Source organism: Perna viridis, chromosome 10, assembly GCF_037379345.1.
Source record: "Perna viridis isolate PV_CMFRI_1.1 ecotype Kerala chromosome 10, ASM3737934v1, whole genome shotgun sequence".
Taxonomy (NCBI): domain Eukaryota; kingdom Metazoa; phylum Mollusca; class Bivalvia; order Mytilida; family Mytilidae; genus Perna; species Perna viridis.
In genome coordinates, this window is record NC_142454.1 from 14,270,733 (window position 1) to 14,297,844 (window position 27,112).

A 27,112-nucleotide genomic window follows, 5' to 3' on the forward strand; every position below is an offset into this window, starting at 1 on the left:
AAAAAAACTATTATACTTCCTTTTCCAATTATTGAATTGATTTCATGTCTTATTTGATAATGTTTTTTTTATTCGTTCCGTTAGCTATTCATTATTCTTTTTTAGTTAAGCAGACAGCTTTTGTTTTGGTGAATGAAAGGATTATTTCCATCTAACATGCTTCTTTATCAGTAGCTAAATATCAAGGTAACATATACATGTTGAATGATACTACATAGTAAGGCAGGGACCAGGGCTTGAACAGTAATGGAAATGAATTGTAATCCAGGAATAAAACTGATTAAGACTAAGAAAACAAACACAGCAATTTTAGCAAACAACTTGAATTTTGAAATAACAAAAATATGTATCAGTAAATGAGCAACCACTAAGAACTTGGAGCCAGTACCAGATGCAAATGTAAGTGTCCTCTGCTTTCTAGGGGCACCCAGGCTGCCCATAAAATGTCATGTAAATTGTAAATTGTATGAGGCCATTGGCATTGAGTGAAGTCACTGAAGAAGAAAGCTATGTACATTATTTTGTAAGCCACTGTAAACAAATCTGTTCTCATGGTGCAGAAAGATTGGGATTGAAAAGAAATTTGCAATAAGATTGAGTACATCCTGATGTAATGAAATGATATTTTCATTGTCATGTTCATGTTTATGAATAACAAAATCCAAGACAATCTAGATTACTGTCTCTTCACAATAGCCTTAAAAACTGTTGATTTTCCACCTAGAAAACAATGTGTCAGTCTTGTAAGAATCAGGAAATGCCCACCCTTCACCTAAGTGTTCCATTCATACTTTATCACTAACATTCAATGTTTATGTAAATTATGAATGAGCATGCTTACGCACAGTCTGGAGCTGGCAGTGACTTCAATTTAAAATTTAATGCATGATGCTATTATTAGAAATGAAGTATCTTCACAATCATTTTGTTTCAGTTGAAACTAAACAACTGGATGTTACAGCTAGTTATTACTTATGAAGACTAAAAGATGAAGCCAAAAGAGATAACTCTCTGCTGTACTGGTGTTGGTTTAGCTGCAGTTCTTCAATATTATGACTTACTTTTTTTGGTACTGTTCTTACTTTTCCTGACTTTGATATCTGGACTTGGAATTTATCTGAGTGTATCTTGGTCTTTGGTTAGAGGGAAGCAATATAAACCATCCAGTCAACCAACAGAACCTACAGAAGTTAAAAAACTGTTGGAACAATTAATTGTAATTATATTTTTAATGTTAGATTGTAAAAACATATGATTGGTTTAGACAGTTGATTGATCCTCTCTAAAAGATGCATTGCTTTTGCGCCAAAAAAATAAACTTTTATATGTGCCACTTATAATATTTCATTCGAGCCTAATATAGGTGATTTTGATATAATAAAGTGACTTAGTCATACTTTTTATATCAGTATTACACGTCGTTCAAAGTAAACTTTGAAACTGCATATATGAATCAAAGGGTTTAGAGACAAGATTTCTTTGATCCAAAAGCATTCTTCTAATTCTCAATCATAGTTTTCCATTTCTTCATAACAAACCATGATTGTGCTTGTTCAGTTTTAACAACAGTTTTGTCATCTACATCTGTTGTTAATCTGGTTTTTGCAAGGTTTTTTAACACTATGATTTATCCCATTTTTCAAAATGTAAATGTATTAGGCTGTCACATATTATGGATCTACATGTATGCATGACTTCTCGAAACTTTGAGAACAAGTACAACTTTCGTGTGCAAATCTTTATAACTTTTACTATAAATTTAATTTATACCTCCCTTTACCAAACAGTTACCTGAAAAACAGTGCAAATGGAATAATTAGACTTTGGTGCAAATGAAATACAATGTACCATCCTGTTTGTGCCAAATGAAATAGTGAAAATTTCAAGAATTGGGACAAAAGCATGATGCTAAAATAAATCATACTCTGCAAGCATTTTATCTCCTTTTTATTTTATTTGATAGATTTTATGGATTGGTAATATAAACTAGTTGTTGATTTTATTTTATTTGTCTCAGCTCACTAGTAATTTAGCTTACTCGTATGAAAGGAAAAATATGCTCCTTATCATTAAAACTTTTTCCTGTTGAGTGAGTTAGAAAGCTTCACATAAAATAAATAATAATATTTGAAATTTTGTGCAGTAAATTTGTTTTTGTAGTAGATAAATAGACAAAAATGTCAATACTGTTATTTTTCAAACAGAATTTACTATAGCTTCTCCTTGTCACCAATGTCTAGAACAGGCCCTGATTGTATAACACGTCTTTTGTAAATAGGTAATACATTCGTAATACAGTTAAGTGTATGATGCACTGAATATCATATATAATATACTAGAAACATGTTTTGGACTGAATACCTGCAATGAATGATCATCAAATACAAGTTGTTGAGTACAAAGTAGACTTGTACTGTTCTTTTCCAAGAGTTGTACTCTAAACTGTTTTGATATTTTTTCATTCACTCTTCAGCCTTAACTGTTTCTACTATATTGATAGGAAAAGAAATCTGACTCTAAAGAGGAATCAAAGAAAACTATTGTATCTCGAAATATTGACCATGCTATCAGTGAAGTTATGGATAACGTCATCAGAGACTTTGTGTTGTCATGGTATTCTGATCTGTCTGCAGACCCAAAAACAGCTGTGAATGCTATCAAGTAGGTATCAATTTCTACAGAAAAAAATCAAGTCTACAAGATTTTCTACACTTTTGAATAGTGCTTGCATTTTGTATTTTTGTATTGTTAAAAACTCAAAAAAATGGAAAAAATATAAAAATGTGTAAACATGCAAGAACTGTCTATAAATGTAGTTTACCAAATGTTATTTATTTACCTCATGGAGGGAACAGCTAGCCTACAGTAAAGAATGTTTTCCCTATGCTTACATCATTTTTTACCTTATACCTAATTTAGTTTTTTTTATTGCATTATCAGAATTAGACCATCCTAGCAAATTATTTTAAAAATAGACAAAATTCAACTGTCAGAAATTAATGAAATGTTGTTTTTGTGAAATTTATAGGTATAAAACACCTCAGTGTTTGTTACTTATATTTGTCATAGACATAGACCCCTTAACTTAACTCATGTTTCACTTGTCTTTGTGTTATGTACATGTTTATTGTTGTCTTCATGATTTTAGAAATGATGCTTGGATTGTGGTGCAGAATTTAAGTAACCGAATGTCAAAGATCAACAAAGTCAAGTTAATGACCCAGGATTTTATGGAAATAGCTTACAAGCACTTCCATAAGATAAGAGCATGCTCTACAAGGTATTCTAAAAATTAATGTATGACTTGATCTCTTCAATGTAGTAGGTTAAAAATAACGTATAGCTTTAAAATGTATGAGTTTTTTAAGTATCAGTCTTTCTAAAAATCAGACAGAAGATGATTCATGCATGTTAAAAACCCACCGAATGCAGTCTTATTTCTTGTTCAGAAACAATTTATGATCACATAACCAGTCTTAGTTTTTCATTAGGTTGTTGTGCTTTTGAGATAAAAATCATATAGATTGTACATGAAATTTGCACTTTGGAAGAGTTATCGTTCTTGATTTGGCTTCATTTGGTTGATTTCATTGGGAGATGAATGTATAATTTTCCTAAAATTGCAGATCTGAATGCAGAAATGGTTATTGTTCTTTGAAAGTATAGCATATGTAGACTGAAAAAGCATCATTTGTTTGGTGGGTTTTTCTTCACCATGAATCACTTTACCATTGGCAGTGTCTGAATTTTATGTGGACTGTTACTTAATTAAGTTGTTTAAAAGCTTTTGATTAAGCTTGATGACTTTTAAGTGGCCTACATAATGGAACAATAGAACACATATGGTGTGTTTATAATATATTGTTAACAACCTTTATCATTTTACCTCAAAGTTATCTCTCTGTTAAATTAGTAGTGAGTTTTCTGGACCAGTTTAAATGGAATAGTAAGCAAATCACCAACCATTTTGCTTATGTGTTTTAGCAGTGGAAGTGTTGCATTCAGTACTGGTCATTTTAATCAATAGTCTGTATTGCATGTATGTACATTTTTGTTATGGCAATATATCTGTAGTTGCATAGCTTTAATCAGACTTATGAATAAATTTTTATACCTTGTATATGTCGTATTTACATGTCTATTAAATTAAGTTGTGATTTTAGTAAGGGTCCAGATCAAAGAAAGTTTATTCTGCATGCTTGGTTAGCTGGTGAAGATACTGAAGTGGAGTTTTTAAGGAAGCTCTGTGATGCTTTGTTGATTGTGCTGTTACCAGCCCACTACAGAGGGTGTATCAGTATACGTCATTTACTAAGAGAAATCATCACATCTTCAGGTAGATTATATGGTTGTACACCAGTATACATCATTTCATGATAATCATTGGATAATACATAGCAATATTTCTTGATTAATTTCTTGTTTACTAGTTGTTGGAATTTCTCAGACATTGATAGATATTCCTCCGACCCACAGAATATTTCTTTATTTATAGTTGATAAACATGCTATGCTTTTCTTTTGCAAGTAGTCAGCATAATTGATTAAGTTTGATGGTCAGTCTTAGTAATGCTATCAAAATAACAGAAACAGAATTTTGTTTTAAGCAGCAAGTATGCTAGAACTTGTTTGTATTAAATGACAGGCTTGTTTTCCATTAAATATTTATTTCAGTTCTGAAACCTACAGTTGACATGCTATGTGACCCTGATTATATTAACAGGAAGTTGATAAGCTATATTGACTACCGCCAGAGACTCTCGGAGGTCACCAAGAAGACTTACACTTATGCTGCTACATATGAAGATTTTATCAAGCTGATTGACAAATGTAATGACATAGAACATCTGAAGCAGATTAGGTACATGTATAAACATTTTTAAGATAGCCCTGCTAACAAGGTCAGAGTATATAGGAATCTCCATGTTCTTCATCCATCTATCTTGTTAGCACAACTCATCTAAACTGTTAAATGGATTAGAATGAAACTTTATATGAATATTGAGTATACATGGTATAAAAATGTGCACAAGAGAATACAACTTTTGTGAAAGTCTTCCAAGGGGAAGTAATGCAATTTCAAGGATTTTTTTTTTTACATCAGTGAAGTTGGATTCACATCATATTGACATTAATACATCATTATAAATAACTAATGGAAAATAATGAAAAAAATCAGTACTGATATGATACACATAGATCTTTCCAATATTATTATAGAATTCAACTATCTCCCACTTACGTGCCCTTGATAATGCTGGAGATTTAGCAGCATTTGGAAATTTCCTGTGTTTTATTTGAATTTTCCGCTTAAAATACATGTAGTAATAAATTACTTCGATTCTTGTCAAAACAAATTCATCTCAACTGTGTGATTAAGACCATAAATTTACTATAATTGTAACAGGGATACATTGTGGGTCATCTTTCAAGGGAGTGGATGCCACAAGGAATTGAAATAGTGAAATAGGATTTAAGTTCAAATAAGGTCTAATGCCGAACATAAAACTTGTTGTGAAAACTAAACCTAGGCAAATCTTCCACTTTGAGAAAATTTTGAGAGTGAGATCTCCTGCTTCAGAATTCTCAAAGGTTAACACCTATGCATAATGCAGAGTTATAGTATCTGATATGGTTTGTTAGCCCAATTCTTTGGGACTTTCCCCTGTATTATATGAACCATGACTTCTATACATAATTTTTACACTTCTTATAACAGATACAACATCTTAACAGAGATAATACATGCCACTACCATTGATAATCTGAAGAAGGAGCAAGGTACAGGACCTACACCAGGTATACTTTTCTTTTAAAGGATAATTCCATTCTTCTTAGGTTTTAATGACAAAAGTAGGTTTAACATCTGTATTCTTTTCAGTGATTTATGTTGATAACTTAACACCATAATGTTTCATTGCTTTGTCATTTGAATGGCACTTCTTGATTTTAATTCAAGGAGCATATGGTACATTCTTTTCTTTATCCAGGGAGTTCTTTGCTGATTTTCTTCTACATGTATTACAGATATAGCTAGTAGTTCTGCGGGTATTGGGAAAGGGGAGCTACTCAAAGCAAGAAACCTCAAACGCTATATTAATCAGGTATACTCATTTAAAATTGAAATATAGTGGTCCTTCATAGTCTGTCTGTCTACAAGCATCAGTACTATTACTTATAGTCACTAAAACACACTGATGAAATTTTGATGTTATGCTAACTATTGGGTCAATAGAAGTACTAACTAGTAATCTCTAATTCACGCTTCTTATGTTACTGAGTAGTTTCTTTGACAAATTTTTGTTGTGGTTGCTGGTGCATCACATGCATTGGTATGCATCAGTGATTATTCAATGTCAATAAATTTGATTACATGTTTCTGCATTATGAGCAAAGTGAATGCCAAAATGTAATGCTTGCGGGACTTCTGGTCTATTTTTGATATGAATTATCATATTTAAAATGTCTAAACCATTGTATTTATGTGCTGTCATGGATTTATGATTCTCTAATTGCTATATATTTATTTTGTTATTACTTTCCAACTTTGGTGATTTAAGATACTGTATGGCAGGTTATTTTGGTAGACATAAAATTTGGCATTTTAAAGGCAAAAAGGTTTGCAAAAAAAAATTTGTTTCTACTTTGGAATATGCAGAATTTATTTTGGCACTTTAAGACAGACCATTAAAATATGCGTAGCAAAAGCACTCCATGAAAATTCCAACATTTCAAATCCAGATTTTACCGATACAATTCTTTTTTTTAATGTATATTGACTTTTAAGCTTGCTAATTTCTGCTTTGTTTGTTGACCTCCTAAAATGACCCACTATACTGTGTATAACTTGTCTATTTTACAGTTGTCAGTGGCGAAGAATAAATGTGAGAAGAGATTACACAGACTTGGTGGACCAGAATACAAAGCGTATGATCTACAGAGTGATTCTGTGGATACTAGTCAGAAAGTAGGCCAAATCTTATACCTTCAAATCAGAGACAGATTGTAACAATGTAGACCAAATTTTATACATTCAAATCAGAGACTGGTTGTAACAATGTAGGCCAAATTTTATACCTTTAAATCAGAGACCAGTTGTAACAATGTAGGCCAAATTTTATACCTTTAAATCAGAGACCAGTTGTAACAATGTAGGCCAAATTTTATACCTTCAAATCAGAGACCGATTGTAAGAATGCAGGCCAAATTTTATAGCTTCAAATCAGGTTTTAATGATTTCCAGAAGTTCCCTGCATCAACAGATGCACTATAAACAATAACAAGCATTAGCTTGTTTGTTATTCCTTTATAATTACTCTGTGGAAACAACTTCTTTGTGACTGACTTTCTATCGGATTTTGCTCGAATTTTTCTAGGGTACTGGTTTGACATCATAATTTTGGATTACCAATTTTTCAGCAGTGATGGGAATCCAGTGTTTTGTGTTTCATATTTAACTAGGGATGATTTATCTTCAGTATACAGTCAAAATTAATTTAAACTGTGATGTCAAACAGGAAGTTGTTGTTATCCATACCCAAAATCAATTCCAAATATATGAAGTTTTTGTCAAAATATTACGTGACTGTTACAAGTAATTGCAGAGAAAAATTGTTATGAATATGTTGTCATTGATAATAAAGGCTTGAAAAATTCTCTAAGTCAGTGAACAGAAAGTAGAATTACAAAAGGTCTGTCTGAGTTTGGTAAAGGAATCCAGATGAGGTTCTATTCCAAATATTAAGTATCTGTGACATGTTGTTTAGAAAAAAAAAGAACAAAAATATTTGTTTGGGACAGTTTGCCATCTATCTATTCAATGAAGTCTGTTACAAATGTATACATGACATTTTCAGGTGCTGACATTCCAGGAAGTGTTAGATAGTCCAACTGCCAGAGCTGAGTTTCTCAAGTTTCTGAAAAATGCTGATTGTGACTCACTGTTAGGGTAAGATGTGTTATTATATATACCTCTCTGTAACAAAATTAAAGAGGATTACAAAAATCTCAATGTCATTCCTTCACAGAATATTGTAAGAATCATGTTATTATATTGTTATTTGTTAATTCCATTGTATCTTTAAATGAATTACTTGTATCAAATGCAGATGTGCTTTAAGGAAGGTAATTATTGTGGCATTCTTTCAAAGAAATGTATTAAATAATTTACATATTAAGTAGCAGATTTTATCAAAATTATGCAGGAGGTGATTCAAGCATATCAAAAATATACTGTAATCACTTTTATTTCTAATTCAGAAGCAGTAACAAGTCTTAAGTTTGTCATTTGGTTATTTCATTTTCAAAATTAAGTTACATAGCTCTGTTATTTTCTGGAGTTATCGTTCTTGATTTTGTTTGATTTCGGAAATGAATGTATGGTAATCTACAAAATGCAGGACTATTCTTATGTAAAAATGTAACATATGTGAAACAAAAAAACATCATTTCTTCAATGGGTTTTTCAATTCCATGAATCACCTTTACTGTACACAGTGTCTGAATTTTATATGGACTGGTGTTAAAAGTCCTATAGTTAATTTTGGTGAGTTTACATATTTTCTTTGTTGGTATTATATGTACTATCCTCAGAATGATCCTGGTTTAAGTTGCTATTAATTATTGTAGTGCCCTAGTGCCTTAAACAAACAAGAATAGAATTACATTTTGTATATGGAAAAGAAAGTTGAAATAGAATTTAAAAAGTTAACTTTCAGATTATTGATATCCATGTTTGTGCCTGACTTTTGTTTGGTTGTCATGACATTCAGAAAACATACACTTAACCTTGATTGCAGATTTGTTGGTACTGTTGACAAGCTCAGAACTATGGAAAAGGTAAAAACTTAATGGATTTTAGCTTTCACACCAGTAAACACAGTCAATCATGAGTACTTGTTTCATCTAAAGATATTGTATATTTCTTATAAAGACACATGTAATCAGAATACCCTCTAGTTTTTTTTTGCATTTTGGGGTTCAGGCACCCCTGACTTTGAACTTGGACGGTTTCTCTAATTACACAAATTACCTGACGTACTTAGACTACCGCTGATATTTAACGTAATGTAATCAAATATTATTCCTGTGTGTTGATGCATTATGACAATTAATGAACGATCTGTTCTTGAAGACAGAACTAACAGAGGACCAGAAGTTGAAAGATTAAAATAAAATTACCAGTATAATATTGTTATTGTACATTTTGACTTGTGAAATTGTACATGCAAGATTTTTATTGAACATGAAAACTTACTGCAGTATGTGAATTGATATGCTGATAGTATTTCATTTTATCTTATGTTCATCTATATGGACATGTAGCAGCAAAATAATAGACGTAGAATTTTTATCTGTGATAAAATTATAACCAAAGCTACAATGATTTGGAGAGTTTAGTGTTTTTGACATGCACATGTTGCTAAGAAATTTTTATGTCATCAGTTGTGTGAGAGATATGCAATATTTAAAATAGTCTTTTCATATGTGCAATTCCTCCCATTGTAGAGACAAAAGTAGTCAATTTGTTTTTGATTGTATTATCATTTAGTGACATTCTCCAACCTTAAGCTTTCTCCATCAATATGGGTGCTGGATGTGCTAATATACTGTAAACATATTAATTTTTACGTTTGCTAATTTGGATTTTGTCATGTTATGTAGTACACCATGAAAATTTATATGTCTGAATTTACTCTAAGTTCTTTTGATGTGTAAGCAGAGATGTCCTTTTTCTTTGAAAGAAAATTCCACAATTTCAAGACTTAACAAGTGTTATAATTTTTTTTTAAATTTGCTTACACATGCTTCATGTAAGTCCAATTTTGCCAATTTCTGTTTTAAATCCATGCAATAGATTTTTATTATGAACAAAAATAGTTTTAGTGAATTCAATTTGTCAACTTTCTTTTTTTTCCAGAAGTTACAACATCATCAGGCCTCGTTGATTTATCAACAGTTTATCAATAGTGGAAGGAGTGCTGTTAAACTAGACAAGTCAACCATAAAAGGAATGGAGGCTTTCCTGTTAGGCAATCAGGTTCGTCATGAAAACTTGCAGCACTTCATAGCAAGCAAGAAGCTATAAAAGTAGCCTGTGCCAGTAAAGTGGTTTTTTTTTTGTGCCATGACCATTCTATCTGAGCAGACATAATGCATTGACTTCATATTTACAAGTGATATGCAGTCACTGACTGAGTATAAATGTAAATTTGTCACAAATATTTTTTTGTTTTGAAATACATAAATGTAGCAATCAAATCAGAAACAATGTTATTCAGGTTTAAAATAATGTTTTGATGTTTTGTTTTGTCTTTAAAAAAAGTTAGTGCCCAGTAATCCCACCTAAAGTGCTGGAGGTGATGGGCTCAATCCTCAGTCATACCAGAACAGGCTTGGGTTCCATAAAAAAAAAAATCAAGTTGAGAATATCCTGAAGTCGTGTGTGTTTCCACAAATCTTCAATTTCAAGGGATCTGATTGGTCATAATTTGACTTTGTGTAGGATCTGAAGAAAATCTCAGTTTTAGATGTTTTATGAAACTGGATCAAGGAAAGTAATCCCATTGGTCAAAATTATTGTGATTGAAAATTTTAGGCACCATTGCCACTTAAAAGAGGGTATCCATGCAAAAACTAGGCAGTGGGTGACAAATGATAAATTTTCATCCATTTCTTATCACAAATGCATTCTTTCTCAAAGATAAATTTTGGTTTTTGATTAACTGCAGCAATTAAAGAGACATACATTACATGAAAAGCATTGAAATTCTTGAAATGGGATATAACTTTTATTTTGTGCAAAATTTGGTTGATTTGTCAGGGAAATTTAAAATCATTTATATTGCCTATTAAAAAATATTTGACATACATACATTTTGTATGATATAAACATTACATTGGAACAAAAAATTCAGTGGAAAAAAATTATGTTGTGCCACCCATATCATAAACTTTTTAGCTCATCTTTCAAAGATATGTTCCATCTTCATAGAAATGTTCTGTATTTCTCATTCATTGCATTTTGGTACTTCTATTCTCATTGTTTTGATAGGGTCCAGAATCTTTCTATGAAGGTCAGATGAAGGTGTTACATGTATTAGAGATGCAACATTACCCATCATTTCTTGTCAGTGAGATATACAACAAGTATGTACGCTGTCTGGAGGAAGGTAGCTTGGAAATTAAAACTGAAACATCTAAAGGTATTTTATTATCATTGAAAGACTCCAAAGGGAGATAATTTAAGATATTTTATTATCATTGAAACTTTAATTCGTGGATACCAATTTATGTGGATTATGGAAGAAATACAAGTTCTTTGATCATTTAATTTGTTTTTTTTTTAAGTTTTCAGGATACACATCTTCTTTTTGTTGAGACAAAATTATGTGGTTTGGTCCACCCAGGAAAACCGCAAAAAGCCTCTCAAAAGGTAACTGAATATTTGAATACAATTTCAAATGTCCTATGCGAGTTTAACATCAGTATACTTTTCTTTGAAAATTATTTCTTCTCCCCAATTAAATTAATTTACTTCACAGACTACCTGTTATTTGAGCCAAAAGAGCAGTTTGTTGATCCCGATGAGGAGGATGAGGAGATGTTTGCTAGTCAGTCATATGAAGCCCAAGCTAGAATACAACAGCTTGATGAGAAGATCCAGACTAAAAGACAAGCACTAGAAGCTCTAAGAGCATCAAAACTTGTAACATGTGATGATGTTAAAGATATCAAGGTACATTGTTCCTTCACATAAAATATGTCTCTAGTGTTTGTAAGGATTTGATGGTGCTGATTCTGTTATAACGTGTTTTCTTAACTTGTGATTTTAGATGTTGATGGGTCACCGATACTCATACATAAATACAGTTGAACTTCGATGTGTCGAACTTGAAAGAGTCAAAATCACGGATAACTCGAACTAATTCCAAAGTCCCAGCAAATTTCCCCTTACTCCAATATAATTTTACCTTGGATGACTCGAACTCAGATGAATCGAATTATCGGGTAGCTCGAAGTTCTCGATCAGTCCCATCGATAGGACTTTGAGATTAATTATCCCTTATGTCTCGAATTCAACTAATTAATCAGGAAACTGATTGCTTTGTTACAACACATGATCGAAGTGTGTTTTTACAATGATTAGATTGGCTTTTAAAATTATTTGTGGACACTCTATATGGCTTGATTTGTGAATTTAATTAATCCAAAATAGCGCAGTGTAGTGAAAAGAAATGAATTGAATTTTATAACCACACGTTGGAATTCACACTAACAGTGATATGGATTATTTTTATCAAAATAAAAAAATACAGATGAATTGTAATGAATTCTGAACTTTTAATTAAATGTCAAACAAACAATAGTTAGTGTATTTTAACGACTACATTTGTTTCGCTAGTGAATCTGCAGTTTTATCGTGGTAATGTAGAGCACATGGTTTTGACAAAACTCCTGGATTGTGAGTCATAGAAAGCAGCATGTTATGAACTTCTGACGTTTCGATGTAGAAAAAATAGAAAGGAAATTTCCTTAAAACACTCGATGCTGAACAGTATTTAATTAAAATGATATACAACACATAAAAAAATATCTTTTTGATAAGAAATGCAGGACATCATGACAAGTGAAGTACTAGCACAACAAATGATGTAAATACAGAAACAATTATCGACCAAACTATTTCCAAGATATACTCAACCTCGGATGACTCCAACCTCGTATAACTCAAACATTTTTGCCTGGTCCCTTCGACTCCGACTTAACGAGGTTCGACTATTTATTGTTTCTTGGGGTTATTGTACATGGATATTGAACTTATTGTATCTTAAAGTTATCGTATATAGGTAAAAGAGTTTGCAATTAGCTTCCAGAATACATATCAAAGTAAAATTGTCTAAACCAACCAAAATCAGATGCTTTCAGAATACATTTCAAATGGTTTCAATACATTTTGAACCTGCCATGACTGAATAATAACTTAAGTACTAAGAGAATATTTTTGTTTACCATGTTAAAAATGATTTTCTCCTTTTAAGATTGAAAGAGAGTTGTTAGGGGAAATAGATAACTTCATACATGAAAAGCGGTTAATAGAAGCCCATATCTTAAGAACCAGAACATGGATTGAGAACCTGGGAAAATGGAGGGTACATGTGTATGGTGCTGAGGTATATACTGTTGATTCAGATATTGTTGATATCATTTTTATTAATGGTGCAGTCTCCAATGGGTTGTGTATTGCCTTTTGTGATTGATGCAGTTGTAGGGAACTATTTATTTTAATAGTTTAAGCCCTCTGTAGGATTTTGTATTAGGTTTTGTGATTGTGATGTACTGTTTTTTTTTTAGGAGAAATAAAATGGTCATGGTGTCTGTCTGTCTTTAAGTCCATTAACAACTTTTTTTAACAGTTTTCTGCTACTACTGTTCACATTTACATGATATTTTGACTGAAGCTTTATATAGGTATACAATGGATTCCACTTCAGTGCATACTTCTTAATTACACAATATTCCTGTAAATTGCATAGGAATTCAAAAAACAAAACCATTGCACATGTAAAAAAATTACTCTTAATTGCATTAATATTTTTTTAAATTACCTAATTGAATAAAACAACTGTATTATTGTTGAAATCTGCCAGTTTTCTCAAGAAATCTGTTTTTATAACAATTATTTTCTCTTTCTTTTGGCTTAACACCGAAACAGGAATCTAATTACAGGTAGACATAAAAAAAATATATCCCTCTTTAAGATTGAAAACTATTGAATATTTTCCCTTAAAATGATAATTTTTGTTTATTGCCCTTTGTGATTGTTGCTGTAACTGACTATATTTTACCTTGTGCAATACTCCAATAATATTGTTATTAGGTTGTTGAGGAGCAGGACAAGAAGATTGTGGTGTATGTATTAGTAGTTTATCTGATGGGGACTGATGCCAGTAGCCAGAACCTACAGAATAGTACTAATGGTTGGACAGCTTCCAGAAATCTGGCAGAGTTTCAAACTCTACACGAGAGCCTATGTCAGGTAGTTAATTACGACAATAAAAGTTGAGATCACATTTAATTATCAAATGACCCTGCAATAGAAAGACGGAGAAATCTCATGCACAGAATGGTAAGATTTTAAGTCTAGTCAGAAAACATTGAAATCTTACCTAACAGTGTCTTGAGACTTTCTATTGTTCTGGAATAGAAACTTTCTATAGAAGATGCCCCATTGCAGATCAGTGTACAATATCTCAACTACAATTTATATTTAGAAGACATTATACTTCATTTTACTTGGAAATAAAGTTTCATAAACAATGTCTGCAAATACTTTGTCAACATCACATTTAAATGGAAGTTGTGGGAATCATTATGATATTCTCCTATAAAACTATAATGTCCTGGAAATTGTGGTGCTTTTCTGTAGAAATATGCACTGAAACTTATCCAGATTGAAAAATTTCTGGATTCTTTCAGTGATAAGAGAAACTGTCTGTATTTCGGATCGTTTGTTTGTGCTTCATTCATGAAAAGATGAGATTTCTTCAAAACCAGATCTTTTGTATGACATCCCATGCAAATTGTTGTCACAAATATTAACCTTTGAAAATTGTCAATCATGAGTTCTCCCTTTCAGTGAGATTTGCTAAAGTTTTGTTTTCACAAATGACTTATGTTTAGCAACAGACCTTAATTAAACTATTAATGCAATTTCACTATAACCATTTATCATGCTGTATCATCCCCTGAAAGATGACACACAATGTTTGTTTCCCTTTATTACAATGATAATAAATTAATGGTCTTTATCACAGGTTCAAGGTCAATTTGTTTTGGCAGGATTTGAAGTAATTTATTAATATTCAAAGTTTAAAATTCAAATCAGACAGGAGAAATTTCCAATAGCAGCTAAATCTCCAATGTTGACATGGGCATGTTAGTGGGAGATTTAAAAAAAAAAATTTATGAAATATTGTGAAGCTCCTGCTAATAGGGGGAGACTTGACACCTATTCCTGTTTTACTTGATCGTGTTTTCTGAAATGCTGTTTGAAATATAACTGGAATAACAGTATTAGATTCATGTTCTTTATCTATTGCAGATTGGTCCATGGTTGAAGAAGAAAGAGTTACCTTCAGTCAGTAGATTTAATATGTTCAGTTCTATAGATGAGAAATTTATTGAGGAGAGTAAAAAGACCCTTACTAACTACTTAGAGGTAAGAAATTTAACTATCTACACTGGATTTTTTTATAATGTGCATCTGTCTATCTGTATACTTTGATAAGTTATCTGTCTGTACTTAAGCCAGCACTCCACAGCATTGTAGAACTGCCTAATTTTGGTCTTGTAATCTGATGCTTTGTAACATTTATCACTTTTAAAAAATGTCAAGCATCTGTAAATCTATGTATCTAGCAATAGGTCAAGCCAAGGCCTTCAGAATGCATTAAAAAATTCTGGAAAAAATTTACCCACAATAAATAGGGTTACCATAGAAACCATGCAAAAATATGAAAAAAACTTGCAAAAAAGTTGATAAAATCATGTTTAAAAATATCAAATTTCCTGCAAAATATCATAAATTTTTATTTCATGCCCTGAAACTGTCAAAACTTTTTCCTTGGAAAACCCCTTTTTAGCTATTTCACTTTGTAATCCACTTATCAGATTTAGCATGGTAAAAAATTGACTTACTTTCACTTTCACAGTGAAGTCAAATCGTCATTGAAAAAAGCCCCTTCAACATTGAAAATTTATTAGACATTGCAAAATACTTTTAAAAGTCCCCCTTTTTTAGAAAATATTTTATCAACAATTGATTCTTTATTTTTAATCACTATAGCAACCACCAGTTTCCATTTATGTCATTTTTCATCCCTAGCCAAAAGTGTGAAACTAAACTAAACTGTGGAGTGCTGGCTGATCTTCTGGTAACTGTTTCCTGTATATGTTGAATCATCTGTTAATAGTCATCATTCTATACTGGAGCCTCTGATGACAGTCATCTGTCTATACTGGATCTTCTGATAACTGTTTCTTGTATATGTTGAATCATCTGTTAATAGTCATCATTCTATACTGGAGCCTCTGACGACAGTCATCTGTCCATACTGGATCCTCTGCTGACAGTCATCTGTCCATGTAGGACCCTCTGTTAACTGTTTCCTGTCTATGTTTAATCATCTGTTGACAGTCATCTGTATATACTGCATCCCCAGGAAAAGTCATCTGTATATACTGGATCCTCTGGTGACAATCATCTGTCCATACTGGATCCTGTGGTAACTGTGTCCTGTCTATGTTGAATCATTTGTTGACAGTCATCTGTATTTACTGGATCCCCTGGTGACAGTCATCTGTCTATACTGGATCCTCGCTGACAGGCATCTGTCTATACTGGATCCCCTGGTGACAGTCATCTGTCTATACTGGATCCTCGCTGACAGGCATCTGTCTATATTGGATCCCCTGGTGGCAGTTGTCTGTCTATACTGGATCCCCTGCTGAGTCATCTGTCTATACTGGATCCTCTGTTGACAGTCATCTGTCTATGCTGGATCCTCTGGTAACTGCTGACTGACACTGAATCCCCATGGAAACTATTTCCTGTCTGTGTTGAATTATCTGTGGACAGTCATCTGTCTATACTGGATTCTTTGGTGATAGTCATCTGTCTATACTGGATCCTCTGGTGATGGTCATCTGTCTGTAGAGAATCCTGTGGTGACAATTACCTGTATCTTAACTTAATCCTATATTAAGTGTTTGCTGTCGATATTGAATCCATTGGTGACAGTCACCTGTCTATACTAGGCTTTTTTGGTGACAGTACTGTATATTCAGGATCCTATGGCGACAGATGACTTCTTCTCTAGTTTCCATATTTAAGTAACAGTCTTTATAAAAATCAGACAGTATGTGATTCATGCATGTCAAAAACCCACAAAATTCAGTTTAATTTCTTGTTTAGAAACAGTGACTGACCACATAACCAGTCTTAGTTTACATTTGGTTGTTATGCTTTTGAGATAAAAATGATACAGATTGTACATGAAATTGGCACTTTGCAAGAGTTATCATTCTTGATTTTGTTTCAATTGGTTGATTTAAGTGAGGGATGAATATATGATTTTCTAAAAAGTGCAGAAATGATTATCATTATATAAAGGTATAGCATATGTAGACAGAAAAGGCATCGTTTGTTTGGTTGGTTTTTTTACACCATGAATCACTTTACCATTGGCAGTGTTTGAATTTTATATGGACTGGTACATAATTTGATAATAATACTATTTAGTATATCTACATATACCTTCATGTATCTTCAATTCTTACAGGTAGTTCTAAAGGATGAGAGAATGGCCCACAGTGAATCACTTTATGCCTTCCTGTCACCCTCCCCTGAATATTGTAAACAGACCAAACCAGATTCAGAGAAAGGAAACTTCTTCATTAGAACATTGTTGAAGAAGTAAGTACCAATTATCGTACCATTATATTTATAATTTAAGGTGTTGTCTAAACAATTGTACTCAAATAACAAATTCACTTTGTTGATAATACACTGTTTTATTTTGATGTTGCTGTTGTCTCAACCAATGGGAACATGCGAGACTTCCTATAACACACGCTGTGCCTTTACATTTAAAGTTCAAACAATCACTTCCTAACTGCATTTTTTATTTCCGAAATAGGTCACATCCGACATAACAATTTTGAGTAATTTGTATATATAGGGCATTGCTGATGCTCCTTCCCTATACATCTCTCTATTGACAGATTCATTAGTTTGTGTACTTGTCTTATAATGATTTCAAATACATTCATGGAGTTAATAGATTGTTCACCGTGGCAGAAGAAAGCCCTCTTTCGTAAATAATTGTTTTCCATTTTTTTATCTATGAAAGGAGATTTTTTAGACATCTGAAAGGGGACATGCATAATATGTAATTGAATTTACTACAGCTGTTCTTTTTTAATACTAGAACCTAATTCTCAATCAATTTTATATGATTTGAGGCTTTGCCTATGAAGATGGAGCTATTGTACTCTATTCGTGTATTGATCTACATATGTAGGTTGTTACATACACTCCATCCATATTAATAACTCAATGCAAAACTATACATGATAAACAACTTCATCAATAGAACATAACTTTTATGTTGTATTAAGTACTTGATTTAGTTGAAAGAGTAATCAAGGGAACCCAACATTCTAGCAGAAATCAAAAGAATGTAATGTAGGAATAAAGACCAGACATGGAAAACAGAAAAATACAACAAAGAACATGAAGTAACTAAAATAATACATACAAATAAACCAAAGTAAATGAGCTACTCAGACTCCACTAAGAGCTTGGAGCATATTTGAATATGTACTGTTTTCCAATTAATAACAAAAGATTTCATTTGATATCTGCCTCAGCAACACCAAAAAAGAAAGTGCTTTTTTTTTCATAACAAAATCAGAATAATATTTTCTAAGAAAAATCTGAAAATCATATAAGACATTTGAAGTGACTAAGCAGTCAAAAAACAGATGTTCTAATGTCTCTATACTCTGATTACAAAAAGAACACAAATTTGAATCTTTTATATGAATCGTGTACAAAAAATATTTGTAAGTACAACTCGATGTAAAAACTTTGTATTGGAAATTGCCAAGATAAGCATTACTACAACACTTCTTATTCAGATCAAAATATTTTTTCCATATTCAGAACAAAGTATTTTTTCCAATCTGGAATTTCAGTATATAATTCACTTTCCCATTTCAAAAATTTTTCATTGAGAAGATAGCATTGTAATATCACTAAATGACGATAAATAAATCTAATACATTTATTATTAACAAGCAGTTTCAAAAATGAATTCTCAACAGTGTGTATCACTGTGTTGTCTACATTTTTTTTAATAAATTGTCTTAAATCAGTAGGAATACTTGATATTAAGGAAAAATATTTCACAAAGTTTTGTGTATGTACCTTGCATTTCAGTTCTGTAAAGGTGAGGAATTTTTTCCCCACTATATCAAACACATCACTAAGATATTTGACATTTGAGTCTTCCCACTTAACAAAGTAAGAAAAATCTTGTAAAGGCACAAAATATCTAAGCTTAAGCACTAGTTTATATCTGTAAGTTTTTGTATTGGTTCAGAGAACAGTGAATAAGGCATAAAATACACCTTTTCAAAACAGATTTTTAATATTTTTTATACTTCTAATAACTTCCCCTTTTGTAAAGAAAAGGCTCTCTAAGAATCAGGCAAAATGTGTTTAAGATGCAGCACTTGAAAAAATAATGCAGAGATTTTATTGCATTATCAAAGTAATTATACCTCTTAACCAATAGAAAAAACATCAAAGTTTTTGTCATGTTTGCCTTTTTTAAGATATTGGTAGGTCAAATTTAGTTGAAATATATTATGGAAAAATGGGATGAAAATTTTCCTACAAATTTTCCTTATATAGGCAGTCAAAAAATTATCTAAGTAACAGATCCTTCATGATAAATTTAATTTGCATGTCAGTTGTTTTCTAGATGTATTGAATATGTTTGAGTCATAAAAGACTAAATGGAGAAAAATAATGTGCCACTCTCATTACCTCAGTATTACACAAAATGGTACTTCAGATGGACTTTCTGCTTGTGTGTATTTTAGGATACCTAGCAGACAACCTAACAGTCAAGAGACAGATGAAGATTCAGCATTTAACAAGGAAGAAGAGTAAGATCCTTGATTTAGTAATCAATGTTTTGAAAGAGTAATCAAGGGAACCAAGGTTGTAGCGGTAATCAAAAGAATGTAATCCAGGGACAAAGACCAGACATGGAAAACAGACGTACACAACAAAGAACATAAAGTAACTAAAATCATACATACAAAGTAACAAAAGCAAATGAGCAACTCAGACTCCATTAAAAACTGGGAGCGTGGACCTAAGCATCCTTTGCTTTTCTAGAAACACCCACTGAGTTGCTCATAAAAATTTACACATTTATTTTGACAATTTGGTTTCCATTTTTAAGAATAAGCATTCTGCTTCAGGCTTATCGGGTTCTTAGTCTGAAACAAGTGAATTTTAACAGACTAATAATTGAATATATGAATGTTATGCAAAATATGATAGATTGGGAATTAGTGTTGCTCAATAGAGGGTATGGTCTATGTAGTTTCTTCAACTGGAGAGCATGTATATTGTAAAGGCACTAATTTTTTCACGGTGTACTAATTTTAGCTATTTTTGGGATGGACAGAAAACCACGAAAAATAGTACATGTGAAATTTATTTTTGACACTATATAATGTAAATTATATTTTTGAAGTCACGAAAATTTATATCCGGGAATATGTTTACTTGACTAAATCTGCGAAAATTAATATGTTTACAGTACTTGGTTATTATTGGTTCGTTATGCCCCCAGAGTGTGGACGGTATATAGTAATCACTGTGTTCATTTTTTATACCTTTCAAAACAAAGTGGTGAGGTTTCATCTCTGGAAAGTTGTCTGTCCAACTCATAGTGGTTTCCAAATGATAACGTGATAAACAATCGGTGAACTTTTTAAAAATTTGCACAGATGTTAAATACCTTAAGATACAGGTAAAGTTTAATTTCCAGCAAAATCCAAAATGTAGTTTAAGTTTGAAAAAAGTAATCAAGGGAAGCAAAGTTATAACGGTAATCAAAAGAATGTAATCCAGGGACAAAGACCAGACATGGAAAACAGACATACACAACAAAGAACATAAAGTAACTAAAATCATACATACAAAGTAACAAAAGCAAATGAGCAACTCGGACTCCACTAAAAACTGGGAGCATGGACCAGGTGCACCGGTAGGGTAAGAGTCCTCTACTTTTCTAGAAGCACCTGCCGAGATGCTCATAAAAATTCAATTCCGGGGTAGACAAATGAGGAAAAGAAAACTTTTGACCCGTTGAATAAATCAGTTTTCATGGTGCAGATGGATACACCATAACAATCCACGAGTTCATGATGACGACCATAAAACTTCTGTAGTGATGACTTCAGTGTTGTAGCAACGTAACCCTATTCCAGAAACCTATCTGTTAGAGTTCTAGCGCGATACAAAAAGTCTGCGTAGTTTCAGCAAGCTCTGGCATAACGTATTATTTGTGATATGAACACTCCATACACGGGTGCTGAAGGGATGTTGCCACAGATAAAAGGAAAGTTGACCATGTTGAATGAAAAGTCATCATGTTTGTCGTAAAGTTTGGTCAATAGTTTTCCTTTACCATCGATTCTAAGTGTAGGTCAAGATATGAGGCTGACTTCACAGTGTCTGTAGTATCCTTTATCTCAAGTTCTTTGGGGTAGATGCGATGTATCAAATTCCCGAAATTAGAATTATTTAAAGATAATATGTCATCTGTGTAGCGGAAATTGAGATTAAAGGATCTAGCTAAACGATATTCTTTCTTTCTGATCAGATCAGCTATAAAGTCAGCCTCATAAGAGTGAAGGAAAAGGTCAGCAAGTAAAGGAGCACAATTTTTTCCCATTGGAATGCCGACCGTTTGTTAAAAAACATGTCCACTACACTTGATGAATATGTTGTCGATTAAAAATCCAGCATTTTGTAAACATCTTCCTCTGTATATTTGGAAGATGATTTTGAATTATTTCTTACAAAGTATGAGGAATCTCTACCAAGAACTATATATGTGTATCTAGGTGTACCATCTTTTTTGGAAAAACAAAGATGTTTAATGTTTTAAAGTCAGGATTTTACTGAGTATGGGGAATAGAAGTATACAGTGTTGAAAAATCATAGTTTAGATGCTATTATATTCAGATAATAGTCTTGAAGTGATTGTCTCCAAAAGATCTTTTGAATTTTTCAGGATCCACATTGAATTAATACCACTACGGGAGTAACAAGTGTTGTGGTAGGACTGTAGACCTTCTTTGACAGTTGTGAGTATAGAATTTAAAAGTTTTGAAAGAGGTTTGATGATACATTTTGCAGATCCAGCTATGAAACGTTGTTTGTATGGATTCTTGTGGAGTTTAGGAATCCAGTACATAGACGGTAAATCACAGTCATCGTCCTTGGTATAGAGACCACATATTTATTGTTTTCCACAATCTCTTCTTTGGAGAGTGTGGTAGCAGTATAGGTCTTATCACTGCTTTTATTTTCTACATCAGCCTCTGATAATAAACATTGGATGTAAAATGTTTTGCAGACAAAAACAATGTTGTTTTGAGCTTTGTCTGCTGGTATGACAACATATTTGTCATCTGTTGTAGACAATGTTTTTGCTGCATCTGGGTCTTTGAAAACTGATGTAGCCTTGGCACTCATTGACCTACTTAAAACTTTCATTCATTTCAAAATTAAAGACCTCACGGCCTTTAACCACTCTGACAGAGAATCAATGTCTTCTTGTTCTCGTTTTTTCCATTTACTTGCATAGTCCTCGACGGCATCGATAAGAACTTTAAAGTTAATTTCAATTTATGGAGCGTGGTTCACGGTACTTGGGACCTTTAGAAAGGATACTAAGCAGAGATTCATTTTAGATGATGGTTAAATCTCCTGTAACAACGTGACCGGAAGGACCATATTTGAATTGAGAGTTTTGCAAGAAAAGTCAGGTGGTTTAGCCTTGGAGTCCCCAATCTTGAGGATATGCAATAGCCTTTTATAATTGAAAATTCTGGATGCAATGAGTGAAGTATAGGAATATGAAATAATTGGTATGGATTTGTCTTTTAAATATGGGGAATTTTGTTGATAATGTTTTTGTGATGGAGGATGTTAGCCAAATTAATTGCATCTATACCTTTGTTGTCAAACGGTAGTGGAGAAATGATCGTTTTTCATCATCTTGACTTTTCACACAAACTGGTTTAAAGAGTCGGTGGAAACCAATGTCCAAAATGATGGCAACAAGTCTGTATAATGATGAGGTGGGGTCAGAAACAAGAGTGTCAAAACTTGTTTTGTAAAGGAAGTGAAGTAAAGAGAGAGGTGTAGAATAAAGTTTGGTTCTAATGTGATGAAGTACAAGAGGTTTTTATATGAAAGGGAGGAGACCATCTATGGAGACATCATGTAACTTAGGTGACGTATAGTGGCGATGGCCATGACTCCTTTCCCGTCTTTGATTTTTGTCAAATAAATTCATCACATTTATGTTATTGTTATATTGGCTTGAAAGGTTTCCTATACTTTTGATGTTGTAATTGCATCCGTAAGGTATTGCAGTATCTAGTCTGTGTATCAAGTACTCCTCTCTTTCCCTACGATAGTTTTTACTTAGAACAGGACTGTTCATAGGATGGTAAATTTTTTCTAAAATACAAACTTTCATAGAGAGGATTGAATGATCTTGTTGATTAAAGTGTTGATAAATTGTCGGGAATTTGGTGGTGTTAATTCCAGAACGATGACCGCACATTCTTTTGTTTAATCGTTCTTGCGTTTCTCCGACATATAGTAAACCACGTAAGTTGCATTCTAATCCGTATATTAAGTTGACACCTCCTTTTTTTCACATTACATGGTAGGATATTACTTGATGTTCCATTAATGTTCCATTTTTTTATTCATTCATTCATCTGCTATCTATCTCACACTTCTTTCATCAACAGTTTTCTCAGCTTATCCTAATCATTTAATTTTTTGTTTCCTGTTTATTGCCACTATGCCTAACCATAAATTTCAAAGTTAGATTTAATCAGTTTTGTTTTTTTAGGTCTAAGCTGGACAGAAATGTAGACTCTATAGCTGAACCATTCTACAGACTGGTAAATGAAGTGTTTGAGTCGAGAGGAATGTTTAAATGGCTGCGGAAAAGTTTTATTATGTTTGTTGAAGTGACATTTGGTAGGACCATCAACAGGTTTGTAGTTTAGCCTTTTTTTGCAGGGATGATTTTTTTTCTGCTTTTTAGTTGAATTCTGCTCATTGAAGTCCGGATTTTACCGTTACAATTCTTTTTTCACTGTTTCTTTATTTCCAATGTTACCAATTTTCGTTTTGTTTGATAACCTCATAAAATTATCCTTGTTTTTTGTATACAGCGAAATCTGTCTAAACCAAACACTTTTTAAAGTACCATTAGATCATTTTAAATGCATTTTGAATATTGATAAACTGAACACTTTTCCAAATCAGACTTAATTTTAAAGTTCAAAAAAAGGGTTATGTTCAAACAGGTTTTACTGTCTATATACATGTATATTGTAAAAGTTCAAAACATATAAAGCTCCTTTGATTTCTTTTCTCAATTTTTTTCTAAAATTTTTTGAATTTCTCTTGAAATCTTTAACTTCACGCAATGTAATTGGTTGAAATTTTAGTTAAAGAGGCGTGCTAGGAAATTTCACCAATGTCTTATATTAATGTGAATCATCATTGGCTTAATAGAGTTTAATCAAACATTAAGTCCATAATTATGGTTTCCTCTTTAACAGTCAAGGTTGATTCAAGGTCATTTTTTACAGAGCAACAGTATACCATACAAGTTTTATATTTGATTTTTGTAAAAATGAAAAATTCATAATAGCAAATGTTGTGTCAATTTAAAGATCAACAAAATCAGAAGGGAAAATATTCGAGCTTGTCATTTGAAAAATTGGAACATCTCCCATTATTTGAGCGACAAGTTTAAACTTAATAATGTTCAATTTTCAATGCACATTTATTATTTAAGACAACATATTGAAACAGCTAAGTGAGACAGTAGATTGGCTGATTTATTTATTATTTCAGACAGCTATGTGAGACAGTAGACTGGTTGTTTTATTTATTATTTCAGACAGCCAAGTTAGACAGTAGATTGGATATGTTAATTTATTTTTAGTCCCCTACCAGCATCTCTCAGCTAAGGGAACTTTTTGTTCGCACTTCGTCGGTCACAAAAAATAAATTTTCATCTTCATATTGCCATGCTATATTCTCACAATGCTTGTTATTTTAGACAACTAAGTTGAACATTAGATTACATGTTTTATTATTTTAGACAACTTAGTGAGACCGTAGATTGGGTGTTTTCCGAGCCAATGATTATCTACTATATCCAGCAGTTTACACTCTCCATGTGGCCTGATGGGAAACTAAGTGAGCCTGAACAATCCAGGAGTGACGAGGAAAAACTCAGAACTAGAATGGAGGCTAAGGAAAAGTTTCTACAGAATATGCCTGGTAATTATACACTTAAAGAATGCTGTCTTCAGGACATTCCTTTAATCAATCACATAGAGATGTGGACCAACCACACATTGATGTTATTGTTGCATGCTAACTTTTTAAGGGGAATGAAATTTACAAACTGAAAAATCAAAAAAATATCGTGCAATCTAATTTTGAAAAGGTCTTACTTCAATGTGGCTCCTGTTGAATGTCCACTTTAGATGACTGAACAACATTCAGTTAGAGGTCTTATTAGGAATCAAAGTGAATGCATTTTAGAATCTGTCAGACCTATTACAGAATCAAATTGATAAAAAAAACATTTAGTGTGACATTGACAGTACTATAATTGGTCAGTCCATAATATTTTCATATTAACCCCTGATATGAAATCCTATGAAATACATCTTCTGTATTAAGTGGATATTTAAGGAGGAGCAACATTGAAGATTTAATTTCTACTAGATTGAATTCACTTGCTATTGAAACCAATTTCATTTTCTTAAGTGCTCTGGTCTAATCTTCATTTTAAAGTGTGTTTGTATTACTCTGTTCTTAAGTGAACTGACTTTAAAGTTTTACTCAAGACTTGTTAAGAGGGTGTCCATGAAAATACCAGGCAGTGAATGGCACATGACAAATTTTGTTTTCAAAAATTTTTCACCCATTGCATTTCTCAAATGCATCCTTTCGCAAAGTTGAATGTTGGTTTTGGATCAACTGCAACAAAAAAAGAGAAATGAATTATATAAATTCATTGAAAAAAAGGGAGATAACTCTTTAACTTGAGCAAAACTTGGTTGCTTTGTAAGGGAAATTTAAAATCACAATTTATATAGGTAAAATTGCAAGAAATATTTTCCTGCCATTTTTCCGTAGTACATTTCAACTAAATTTGACCAATCAGTATCCTGAAACTTGACAAACAAATGCAATTTCTGGAAAATAATGAGGTATAAGTAATGCAATAAAATCTATGCATTTTTTATTCATGTGCCACACCTTATACACATTTTGCCTGATTGTTAGACAGAGAAGTACATAATGTGTATTCGCTAAGGCATGTTCATGTTACAGATGCTGTAAAAACACTTCTAGGAGAAGATAATGGAAGGAGAGGAAGTATCAAAGTATTTGAAGTTTTACAAGACACTCGTCTTAATAAACAACTATTCTATGTGAGTTAATCCTATTTTTCAGTCGTACTTATGATATATTATTTATAATGAGAAAAACATGGCATGGGATTCAGAATTCTCGTTTAGATTTGATGAAACATAATTATTTTTTAAGTTTTACTACAAAGGAAAAATTGATTAATCAACTTACCTATTTTTGCTTAACTCGTTTTAAAGAAAATTTGTAGCTTTAGTATCATTTTTATTAAAAAAAAAAAAAAAAATTCAGAAGCTTTAATATTAAATTTTGTAGGACATTCTGAACTTGCTGACCCTTGAACTCTGTCCAGAAATTAAATCAAAGAAGCCATTTATACCAGAAGTGGTAAAAGATATGAAGACATAGCCTTGGGGGGAAACAATTGTGTCACAAGTACTAATGTTTTGGAAGGAATATATAATTAATATCAGTTATTAATAACAGTCGGATTCATAACGCATTTCTAATGACTAAACAGGATATAGGTCCAGAACAAATATTGATACACAATGTCACTTTATGGGAATTCCTTTGGAAGTAAATAAAAAAAAAACCATAGTCATGAAATATATAGTTAGCATGTACATCATTATGAGATATTTGCTTACTATGAAGGTAATTAAGGTTTTATTTGGGTATGTGCAATACATCATTTAATTGTTTTATAATAAAAATGTTTATTTGTTTCTTGTTGTTAGCAAATTTACAAATTTTTACACCTGAGCAAAGTCCTTTTTCATATTCCTGATTTTGACTATGTTTTTTTTTATTA

At 32.1% G+C, this 27,112-nt stretch overlaps 1 protein-coding gene across 1 annotated transcript; it reads left to right on the plus strand.

The window, feature by feature from the left end:
* Positions 1-92: 92 nt before the first annotated feature.
* LOC148604640 (sorting nexin-25-like) lies at positions 93-27,026 on the plus strand. Its single transcript, XM_088550074.1, has 23 exons — positions 93-186; positions 935-1,216; positions 2,501-2,661; positions 3,149-3,280; positions 4,164-4,336; positions 4,674-4,860; positions 5,719-5,798; positions 6,027-6,103; positions 6,862-6,966; positions 7,856-7,947; positions 8,798-8,837; positions 9,919-10,038; positions 11,053-11,203; positions 11,543-11,736; positions 13,040-13,171; positions 13,879-14,037; positions 15,103-15,219; positions 17,342-17,475; positions 19,671-19,736; positions 23,744-23,890; positions 25,013-25,194; positions 26,260-26,360; positions 26,614-27,026. Exons 2-23 carry the CDS (start codon positions 989-991, stop codon positions 26,704-26,706), a joined length of 2,871 nt encoding a protein of 956 aa, XP_088406200.1. The 5' UTR covers positions 93-186; positions 935-988; the 3' UTR covers positions 26,707-27,026.
* The last annotated feature ends 86 nt before the right edge of the window (positions 27,027-27,112 follow it).

Bases quoted from the DNA above. Each gene is read 5' to 3' on its own strand.
- LOC148604640 (XM_088550074.1), top strand. From the start codon at position 989: ATGAAGCCAAAAGAGATAACTCTCTGCTGTACTGGTGTTGGTTTAGCT. The intron at 6,104-6,861 runs GTATACTCATTT...TCTATTTTACAG, and splicing joins TCAAACGCTATATTAATCAG to TTGTCAGTGGCGAAGAATAA. The intron at 8,838-9,918 runs GTAAAAACTTAA...TTTTTTTTCCAG, and splicing joins AGCTCAGAACTATGGAAAAG to AAGTTACAACATCATCAGGC.